Genomic DNA, 12,051 nt, shown 5'->3' on the forward strand with positions numbered 1-12,051 from the left:
TGAATACACAGTTGATTAAAAACAACATAAAAGTGATAAGAGTTCATGCTAGATTGGTGATATACTTTAATTATATTTAGTATTCTAGGTACTGGAAAGATTCAATTGACAGGATAAAAGGTGATGAAAAATAACTTTGTTTAGCCAAGGTATAAACAAACCAGTCACTTGATCCATTCTTGAAAACTTTGTTTACTGTGAAGGTGTTGGAAGCATATCTCAAAAGAGCATAACAAAAACGGATAAATTTAAGCAAATATGGACTTGAAATAATGAAAGATGGGAAAACATGAGAGAAAAGCCTTACCCTTTATGGTAGATGAATACAAGAGCCACATTTGTAAACATTCAATTTGCACATGCATATTTCCAATCAGTTTCAAAGGACCTTCCATCCATATAATGCTATTGGGTTGGGCGGGGGCAGTTTCCACCTCACAAAACCCACTTGCACTTTCTTCTTTCACCTTGCTGATAAGGCTCCTCAGCTCCTCCTCACTTTCAGCCATCAGAGTGGTATCATCTGTATATCTAAGGTTGTTAATTTTTCTTTGAGCAATTTTATCTCCAGCCTTGGATTCATCAAGCCCCCCACCTCGCATGATGTGTTCTGTGTACAAGTTGAATAGGTAGTTCACACACAATAGTAGTCACACTACTGGTTTCTTAATCCTATAATATGTAGCTCGCCAGAGATATGTATACACACAGACACCACAATGAAAGCTTTCCTGAGCAGATCCTTTTGTCTTCATGCTTCTTCCAGTCTTAATAATCAAGGACATACACTTTCATGTTCCGATAGCTAAGGATGAATGGAATTGTTTGTTGTTTTTTGAAAATTTCTTCATAATATCGACAGAAAAACTACTTTAAAAACTGAAATGTTAGAGAAAGTAGAACTGACACATTCACCCATCCAGACAGATTAGAATGCTTATACATCTAACGTTTTGCTATGAATCCATAGGTTTCACCATGTTTGTGGTACTGAATCATGGCAATATTTTTAATTGAAAGACACTTCATCATTAACATCTACATGTGAGGCACATTTGATGTAATTGGTATCTAGAGAAATGGCCAGTGAAGATGTCATTGAGATCAGTCTTTAGTTTCTTTTTGATAAAAGCTTACCAAGATTTGCAATTTTTAAAATTTATTCAAACTGCTTTAAGTCTTCTTGTAGAGAGAAAAATCAGAGTATAAACATAATAATAAACATAATAATAGAGAAAATTATTTTAATGAATGTGAGAGAAAGTAAAACTGATTTGTCCATCCCTTTGGACAAAACGGTGTAGTTTCTACCAACACTGGTGTTAATTAGTGACTTTCTCTGTTAAGAATTTTACAACAAGCCTGGGAGCAGGTATCAATAAATAATTTAGCATCCTTCATACAATATTAATGGTTTTAGGGTTTTTTGGGGGTTTTCAGACACAATTTTGCAGAAATATCAAGGCAATAGCTATGAAGAAACAAAAGCTTCCTATAATAGTATACAAATCATATTACCTGCAATGATTTCATCTACCAAATTTTGCTTTTAGCCCATATAATTCAATGTATACTTTATCACCACGACACAAAAACCTTGTTTACCAGATACCCATTTGCTCAATTAGAATCCAGTGCAGGTTCCAGGGTCTGCATATACCATATGCCACTGCTGCCAGGGGAGTTTCAGTAATAAAAAAAGATCAGTCACAGTAAATACTTACCATCTGTTCAGAAACAAGAGGGATAATAGTTTCATGGTGACAAGAGCAATTGGTCATGTTCCCATCGAGAAATAAATTGTTGCTAAGAAATGATGATTTATTATTTTACAAGTCATTTAGTAAATAGATTTTACTGATTCTAAAGGTCCGCTCTGCTGAGAATTGATACTGAGAAAGAGGTAGTGCTGCCAGAAAGAATTACGCAGAATTGTCTTGATGATTTAGAGCTGACTGTCAAGAGGTGAGCCACTGGAGGACACAATGTTCAGCCAGTGACCTTGGCTAGCCAAAGTCTACCATTAACACAGCTGAGGGACTATTCTGTTCTCATAAATGAAAGGTTTTCACGTGTTGAGCTCCATACATTTCGTTATTACAATTTATGTATGTGTCCATATCTCTTACAAGGTTTGGTTTAACTTCCAGTTTGTTAATAAAACTGAATTATCATGTTGTGAGATGATGCATGTCTAAAAAGTTCCACCAATATGAAATGTTTTGAAAGCTCTGCCTTAAACTACCTTAACAGAATATGTTACTATTCAGTCAATATATAGGAATGACTCAAGTTTATCCCTGGAAGTGTGTGAACAGAAAAAGCGATTTCAGTTAAACTTATGGATACTAGATACCTCGTCTTTCCTGGCAGAAGTAGGTCATGCCATAAATATGAAGGTCTAGAAGAGAGGTAGTAAAATATGGAAAGGTCATATGGAAATGGGGAAAGGTTTCATCTTTTCCCCCTTCCCTCCTGAGAAACAAGAAAATATTCTGCCCAGCAGACTACAAAACCCTGTACTTCAAGAGTATGTTCTGGAACCCTCGTATAGAGAACCATTGCACTTGCTGCTGAATATTTATATAACTTATATTTATACCAATAATAACAAATCTAGGCGCTACATACTGTAGGTCAATTGTAAGGCAAATGTTGCATGTTCCTATTCTCTTCTATGATCCAAGGGGATAGTGAGGTCGAAATTTGCACAGTCTCAAGAGAGTCCCACTTTATACACTTGAACAGCTTGAGTAAAGATCTATGTAACTTGTATTTGGTCTCATGTAGAGTGAGTCATATGAAGCCCAAAGTGAAACACAGAAATAGTTTTTCAGTAAATAAGAAATCAGTTGCAGATACTATGCTCTCTATTTACCTAAAGCAATTCCTGAAGTAATTAATTGGGGTTTTTTCTGTCAATAGAAATCTTATGCATTTTGCCTGCTATGTAAATATAAGAGTTTCATGCTTGTTTAGAATGTCAAAGTTTCTGTTTAGTATAACCATGCTATTCTGCTGTTCAAAATGAAGAGACAAACTCCTTCATTTTGCACAACATCTTGCACAAAATGAAGAGACAAACATCATCCTCACCTTTTGTACAGTGCTGTCCAGAAAGATGCCTGCTTCATAAACTCTTCAGATTTGGGATGCAAGTCACATCTTCCTAGCCTACTGGTGGCTAAAACCTAAATGGCAAGGGTTGAAGGAAATAGATTTGCAGTTTGAATCTGCCAAGATAAATGGTCATGGGCTTTTGCATCTGACTGCCAAGCAGCAACCTTGGAGAGATAAAGAACATGTTGTTGGATGGATGTGAGGGAGTGGATATCTAAAGAATAAGTAACACTACATGTGTCACATGAAATTGCAACATGGTATGTGTGTGTACACTTTGTTCTTCTAATAGCAGTGTAGCCTGCAATAGTCCCAGAGGCAAAAAGGTAGCCCTGTGGGACTTCAAATTACATGTCATACTACACTATGGTTGATGTAAAAGAGAAGCAGAACTTCTGGTCTTCTTCTATGTTGGCTGGAAAAGAAAAGGAGAAGGAGTGTATTAGCCCAAGACTCACTATGCCTTATCTTTAAAACATTAAATACGTAGTAGCATGCGAGCAAGGCTTCTGAGTGGAGGGAAAGTCAAAAGTACAGCAAAGTTAACTTTGTGTATTTTCATGATATGGCTGTAAAATGAATGATGTGTGGAAGAAGAGTTTTATAAATTGACAAATTGATATTACAGCAGTCACTTGCTATGAATTATGTTTCTTTATTAATTTGGTGTCTTTCTCTCAATCTCCCTTATCATCTTGTCATGAAGATGGACCCTATGGACTTACCATAAATACTGACAAGGGCCAGAAAGTTGGGAGAGTGTTTACACTCGATAAAGGTGAAGCAGTCCTGCTTTACTGCTCTGCAGACTCCAACCCACCAAATATTTATTCCTGGATCCGGAGAGCAGACAACTCCACACACCCCATTAAGTATGGAAGATCGCTGGAAGTTGCAGCAGAAAAAGTGACACAGAAAACAGAAGAATACACCTGCAGTGCTTACAACAACATGACTGAAACCCAGGCTGAAACACATATCCTTGTGATAATTATGCCGAAAGGTAAGAATGAATGATTGTATCCCCTTTAAGCACTCCAGCATCAAGCCAATGTGAAAAAAATCCATAAACAAATATCCTCTCTGCTAAAATGTATACTAGGGAAAGGAGAAAGAGGCCCTAAGGAAATGTCTCACCACATTTAATCTTCTTTAATTGTAATTTCCTTCATCCATGGGACATCTTCAGTAGAAATGAAATATAATAAACAAAAATATAAACACAGGCAGTAATCATAAATCAAGTGGTCTTTGCATCATTATAAAGATAGGCATTCTATAGCAAGTCTAGGAGGACCCAGTAATTGGGACGCTCAGGTCATTTCCAGACATTTCTAAAACCCATGCCGAAACGGGTTAAAGTAACCAGTTTTTGGCACGAGTCCTAGTCCCCACCCCCAACCCAAACTCCAGACTTTTCTGAGGTGGTAGGGATGGCATGAAGCCACCCCAAAGCTCCCCATTTAGGTCCTCAAATTTACTGGAGAGGCCTGCCAGCAGCACAGGCCTCTCCATACAATCCTCCTGGCTCAAGGAAATGGCTCATCACCTCCTAACATACCATTTTCTTACGCAAGGAGGACTGTAGGGAGAAGCTTATGCTGCCAGCAAGCCTCTCCGGTAAGTTTGGGGACCTAAATGGAGGGCTGGAGGCAGGCATGTAGCTGGGGGGGGGGCTTGTGGGGCTTCAGCCCTCCCCCCTTAAATTCTCAGGGTGGCCCGCGAGAAAGCCTTATATTTATTATTTAAACTGTTACGTTTATTCATATCATGATCTGATCACCATGCTCAATATATCCCATATGCATGGGAGTATTGGGATAACGATACAAAAGGTTTGCTAGGGTAGACCCTCTCCCGCTCAGACTCAGCCCCTCCCCCAACCAAAATTCCAGCCCCTCCCAAATCAAAATCCTGGCTACGGGCCTGGCTGGAGGGTAGGGGGTGTGCACCATCCTTCTCCTCCAAGCTTTTCATAACCCAAAGAAATGTGATAGCTGTGGGGACTCACCCCCGGTGTCGTGGAACGCAACTCCAGAAGCCAGTCCCCACAGGCCCAGTACCTCATTAGATCCAGGTGTTTCTGTAAGGCCCAGATCTGATGTGGTATTTACTGCAGAGTAAACCAGGGAAAGTTCGGTTTACTCCACATTATTTTGTTTTTACCAGAAGTGTCGTTTAGACACTTCCGGTAAAACTGAGACAGGTCGCGCGTTTTGGGTCTGTCTGGATGGGCCCAGAGATAGTACTAACAAAGATATATGAGTGAAGACTATATTAGAGGTCACCAGAAAATATAATTACAACACACACTGACTTAGGCTTTCTCTAGTATACTCATACCCATTCTATTCTGAGGTTCTCTATTCTAATAGAACACAGTTTTCTAGATGACTCTCAGATTCTTGAGTTAAATTTTAGATATGTTTCATTATTTGTGGATGGAATAATTAGAAGTATACAGTTATCAAAACAGGAACTAAAAGTAAACATTTAACAGAGACTGTTCTACTTCTTTTTTTCTTTCTTTTTTAATTCACTGTAATGTTATTGACTAATTGACTTGCTGTATTATACCACCCCTGCATTTTTGTCTTTGGCTTTGTTCTTTAATTTTTTTCTTGGTGATGGTTACTACTCTCATATGTACTACTATGTATAAATAAAACTTTCTACAAGCTTTCTCCTGGATACATACATTTAGAATTGTATGGTTAGTGAATTAAAAAGAAAACTTTTCTTTACCAGGATTGAAGGTAATATAGCTAAAAAAAATGCATCTTTTTCCTTCATGAAAAAATTAGCATATAAATATTACACAATTACTGTAAAATCTTTAGTCCCTTTTTGCTATATAGAAACAAATATCTGATATAATGATGGCAAATAATTACCTACCGTATATATCTTTTTCAGATCCTGTAGCCATTTCACTAAAGTAAACTAAATTATTATCATTTTGCTTTCTACTATATTTCACAAGTTTGTTTATATTCTACAATACAAAGACCTGAGCCATTTCTGCTTAAGATAAACATAGACAACAGCTGTCTATTGTATAAAGGGATTTAATATAATCACTACTGATGAAAGTTCAGTGCTTTCAAACACACTGAAATGAAAATCAGTCAAAATTGTACAATAAAACCAATAGAAAAACGTTTGCCCTCGAAGGAAAAACACAAACAAAGCTCTTGCGCTAGTTTAGATCAAAATTACTATTCTTATTCCTGAGGGTGCAGAGAGAAGTCCATGGGATATGAATATAAAAATAGCCATTCTGAAGTTTTTATTTTGTGAACCATGAAGATAGTAAAATCTACAAAGTTTGTGCTTGAGTTATAATGCCTTCCCTTCACTTTTGACTTGGTGGTTAAAGCTATTGAACTCTTGTGCACTTGTGGGACCCAGTATAACTATGCTGGCATATATTTTAAGATCTTGGCCTGCGTGAGGAAAAGGAAAATAAGCTCCCATTCAAAAGAATCAAGAACTGGAAGCCAACCTGTTACTATAACAAAAGTGTACTGCATGAGGCAAGACATCCTAATCTAATCCAGATACTCCCAGTTCTTTTATCTAAGGTCATGCTATGGACAAAGCCTAGAAAAGTTACCTTTTTATTCCAGATTCTAGAACCGTTTTCCTCCCAACAAAACATAATTAGTGAAATTAAAAATGTAACTTTCACCAAGCTCTGATTCTATATGCCATCAACATTATTCTTTATGAACCTAATATTTATAGGCAGTAGGACAGACCAACACATTAAGTAAAATGAGATAGCTGTCTCAGGTCTTCGGTTTTGTTACCTTAAATTAGCAGCTAATTCTTATGTTGTTGTTGATACTGCTCTTGTTTGTTTTTACTGCCAGTGAATGGGAAATGTGGGCTAACTTCGCCTCCTTATGAACCTAGCCTACATATCTTGAAGTGGACAAAATGACTCAAAACCCCATAACTGAGGGGAAAGAAAGAGGATTGATTTTGTATCCCTTGTAAGATGTGCTATTTGAATTCTGGGATCCTATGGAGGGAATACAGATTTTGCTAATGTCCCATTGACCTCATTTCTTCCCAGAATCCAACTGACACAACAGAAGAAGTCTTAGAATTAAGTATTGTAGTCTCCTCAAGACTTCATGGCTGTCACGATAACCATGGGCCTGATGCAAGTCACACTCGAGATCAAATTTCAGGGTCTTACTTTTGGGGTAACCGCTTTGGAATAGCTATGCTGGCTCAGAAGTTTAGAAACTATAGTCCCAACTTTTCCAAGTTCTGCTTAAGAGATATTAGACTGCTACAAAACACCATATCACTAAAAGAATAAAATGAAATTAAGAATAGATACCTCCAAAGATGTAGAATTGTTTAGTCTTGGTAAAAAAAAAATCAATAGGAAATTATGCAGTTACTTAAAGGATAATGTTTTTTCTTCAGGTGTATACATTTCAGACCTGTATGCCTATATTAACATTGATTCATTTGCCTGTGTGCATTAATTCGAGGTATATCATGTATGTTTAGAAAAGGTTTTCACCTAATATTTAGGCTAGACTACAGAATAATTGTCTGCCTTTTAAAATAAAATTAACAGACACAAAAAGTTCAAGAAGTTGATTCGGAATTTTAAAAATATCAACTCAGACTGGTTCTCCTAACCAGTGACCTTCAAACTTTTTTTTACAACCAATGATTAACAGTGTTAATGGTTTCTATGATGTCAATATTAACATACTTATAAAAGACAACAGCTGATAATTTCTTATCTTGCAAAGCAGATGACAATTAAAAGGTCAGTCATAAAAACAAAAAGCATGCAATACATACAATACCAGGTCAATTTTCTGGTAGCCTACACTTTGACTCAAAGAAGTTATCTAGAACTATATGTACTTTCGTAGATCATATAGTGCAAATATGCATATTGGCCAGAGTCTGAGAAAGTTACTTTCAGGGAGACAGAATCCTCCACCCCAGCAATAAGGACACTACCATCTGGGAGCCTATGAAAGCTAATATTAGCTTTATTCTAGAAGTTCAGGAAAGGAAACCTTTGTTCCCCGTAATGTGCCAGTCTCCCTTCTGTCCTAAAATTTTCAAATTAGAGAGGGGTCATAAATATGTGTACATTTTTCTTGGCTTCAAAAACAACAATAAATCAGCTTGAGTACAAGAAACATATAAGGGAAAGGGAGAGACAACTGTTTAATACCATATTTTCATTCTGTCTGGTCTCTGAGATGACTTCCAACTTTTTTCCTAATCATGGAGGGGAAAAAATTGGGGTCGAGGGATAGACTGGTATTAATAAAATTGCTGGAGCAGTGGTTTCCAACCTTTGGTCCTCCAAGTGCTTTGGACTTCATCTCCCATAATTCCTAACAGCTGGTAAACTGGTTGAGATTTCTGGGAAGAGATGTTCAAAATAACTGAAGGACCAAAAGTTGGGAACTACTGGACTACAGGGACACAGCATAAATATATTTCCAGGTGACATATCAAACAGGATCTAGTGATCTCTCTTTAGTGAGGTGAACTACCCAGATCTGAAACTCATAGGACTTTCCCTGGAAGGCACACACAAAATCCTCCCTTCTACATGACCCTGGAAGCAGGAAAAAGAGTTGTCTGAGCAACATAATCTTTCCTTTGCTTCTGCTTCTCCTAGCAAGTGGTCATTGTACATTTGGATACTAGCTACTCTAAATTTGTGCCAAAGTTTCTTTAAAATATTAGTTAGAAATGATAGACTTTATCTATGGGACACAGTTTTACTGATACTGAAAGTAAACCAGCAAATTCATCCTGCAAATTTCTGAAGCCATGGCTACAGATTATCTCTCTCATATTTACACTTGGTGAGATATCAGATTATATGTATTTAACTAAAGACAGACGCTTCGGGAGACATTTGTAATTTGTCCTGCTGCCAGGTAAAGTGCCCATGTTGCACGTTTTACAAAAAATACAGGTAACGAACTTTTCTGTATATATACAGCATTCGATGTATTCTAATATTGCATTAAACATGCTGCTGACAGAAATGGCTATTCTTGTCTGTATTACATATAATGTACAATAATGCAAAACATGTAATATGTTTTGTATTATATTTTATTTTATTATTTTTATTTTGTTGATTTTATGAGATAAATTTCTTTAAATACCTTCATTATTGGAAAATCAAATCTCCCCACCTCGGATAGCCAGCCCCCAACCCAGAAACAGGAAACACATAACCCTGAGTTTTTACTGGATTGCTACTCACATCATTCCTCAATCATAATAATGCCTGTTTAGGGTTGGCATTCCAAAGAAATATTCGAAAGCCATATATCTCAGTCCCTACCCTAACCTCTCTTCTTTTGGTCTAGGAGGAAACACCAAGCTTGCAGTGATTCTTTACTGTTGGGGTCGTGTTTCAGATTTGCCTTTATTGTATGTGCGCAAGCAGACTTTGGAAGCCATTGCAGGAGGAAAAAGTATGATACCTTTAAAACCATGGCTCTGAGGTCACTTTGATGCTTACTCAACAATGCTCTGAGTTCCAACTGAGTCCCGTTAGTTGCTGCTCTCATTCTATCAGCCTTTGACAGTTGGGCAGCAGCAGTAGAGAGAAATAGCACTTTTTGTTAGTCTTTATTTGGTCTTAAACCAGATGTTTGCTTATCTTCAGAGCTGATCTCTCTCTCTCTGTTTCCTGATCTCTCCTTGGGGCTAACTAGTGATTCAAATGGAAAAGAATTCCTATTTTAGATGAAGAGGTAAGATAGGCAGCTCCTTTGCTCCATGTCCCTGTATTCCTTCATGCAGGCAAAGGTGTTTCTCAGAGAAGAAAACCTGTAAGTATATTTTACTCTTTCTTTTTTGGATTCTCAGACAACCCCACTCTTTCCAAATGGGCCCAACACCCTCTGCACCAGCCCCGAAGCCCTTGATTGCTTCCACTTTCTAGCTTGGAGGAGGCGTTTCTGGTACAGGGGCCCCATCCTCAGATCAAAGATCGATACAGGAGATGTCAGAGAAATCATACTGTTTAAACCAAGTTTTGGAGACCCATTGACCATGGAAGTGATAAAACATTTGAGTTGTAGGATGTTGAGCCCAAAATCCGAAATGAGAAATACAGTACTACTAATGTATTGGAGCGTATGTTAAATGTGACCTTTTAAACATGCTCCATGGGCTTCTCTGGTTGAGAAAGCAGACATGCTTTTAAAATTCACAGCCATGAACTATAGAAGGTCAGGTTGAGGCTGATGGCCCACAACAGATAATTGCTCCTTTGCTTTGCTTTTTTCTAACCTGGTTTTGGGGGAAGGAAGCAGACTGGAGGTAACAGAAATTAAGTAGTTCACACACCAGTTGGGTTTATAGTAAATTTAGCTATGCATTATATTGAGATAAGATTATTGTTATATTCCAGGTAGGTATATTCACTGGGTTGCTTGGTTGCTGGATGTTTTGCTACCTTCTCTTTGTGTTCTCTTATACAGGCAAAGCCATCTGTCAGGTAGGAAACCACCAGTAATGATGTTTGTGTGGTAGACATCCTGCATAAATGATCATGAGAGGCATTTTGAGAGAATAGCGCTTGGTCAGATCAACTCCACCCTTCCCAGTTATCTATTTATACATTGCAGTCTTGGAAAAGATTTTCATTGTATGTATGTATGTCAAAGGTTACTTAGTTGTTGAATGTTTGCTGCATTCTCTCTGTGTTCCCTCAAACAAGCAGAGCTAGGTAAGAAACCATAAATAATAATGTGTGTACCGTAGACTTTGTGCATAAACAGTAATTACATGCATTTTCAGGGGACAGTACTTGGTCAGATCAGCCCCACCCTTTTAGCCAGGTTACAATTGCCTCCAAGCTCTTCGAGAAGGAAGGAAATTTGGTTTGGCAAAATTTAGGAAATTTGATTTTTAAAGTTTCCCAGAAAATCCTCCCTAACTTTTCATGGTATGTCTATGTAATAGGTAATGGTACGAGTGGATTTATGTACAAGTGGATTTATGTATTTAGCAGATATTTAGTATGTTCTCAAGTCACTTCTGTTGATGGTTGTAAAAATAAATAGAAGTTTTACCACAGTTTGCCTCAACACCAAGCTAGAGGCAGCAGCCAATCGGAATTCTGGCTCCTGGCGGGCTCAGCCAATCAGCTGTTGCCACATGCCTTTCCAGTCAATTCATTTCATCATGGTGTTGTTTAGTATTCAAAACTCATCTATTCTTCAGAAATATCTTGTATCTATTTCATGCTCTCAGGAGACAAACATTCAAGTAATTTTTAAAATAACATGTTTGTTTTACTCACAACTTCATGCATTTAAAATTACAGGCAATTACTTGTCAGTTTAAACTCTAAAACATTTTGGTTTGTGTCTTTAACTTTCAGTCTTTATCAGTCTATTCAACACTATGCAGCTCTGTACAACGCTCTTTCATAACTGTCTACTTCCAACTGTCGTCTTCATCTGTCATCCCTCAACAGTCATCTTTTAAAACTGTGTTCTAAACAGTCACTGATATAGTCACATGGTATGCAGCCCCTCCCACAGCCTCAAGAACATAAGGCTAGGAAAAACTGCATCCCAAAGAACACACATACACTTCAGTAATAAAGGGTAAATGTAAAGGTAAAGGTTTTCCCCTGACATTTCGTCTAGTTATGTCCGACTCTGGGGGTTGGTGCTCATCTCCATTTCTAAGACGAAGAGACAGAGTTGTCCATAGACATCTCCAAGATCATGTGGCCGGTATGACTGCATGGAGCACCATTACCTTCCCTCCAGAGCGGTACCTATTGATCTACTCACATTTTCATGTTTTCGAACTGCTAGGTTGGCAGAAGCTCACCCCCCTGCCCAGATTCAAACCAATGACCTTTCAATCAGCAAGTTCAGCAATTCAGCGGTTTAA

The 12,051-nt window shown here is 37.7% G+C and overlaps 1 protein-coding gene across 4 annotated transcripts in view; it reads left to right on the top strand.

The window, feature by feature from the left end:
• hepacam2 (HEPACAM family member 2) overlaps positions 1 to 12,051 on the top strand; it is a 58,597-nt gene that overhangs the window by 8,745 nt on the left and 37,801 nt on the right. For all 4 annotated transcript variants that reach the window (XM_062958045.1, XM_062958046.1, XM_003222107.4 and 1 more), the window contains one exon: positions 3,827 to 4,123. In XM_062958045.1, coding sequence (XP_062814115.1) covers positions 3,827 to 4,123 — 297 coding nt within the window. The remainder of the gene's footprint in view (positions 1 to 3,826; positions 4,124 to 12,051) is intronic.

Source organism: Anolis carolinensis, chromosome 6 (assembly GCF_035594765.1).
Source record: "Anolis carolinensis isolate JA03-04 chromosome 6, rAnoCar3.1.pri, whole genome shotgun sequence".
In the NCBI taxonomy this organism is placed as follows: Eukaryota; Metazoa; Chordata; class Lepidosauria; order Squamata; family Dactyloidae; genus Anolis; species Anolis carolinensis.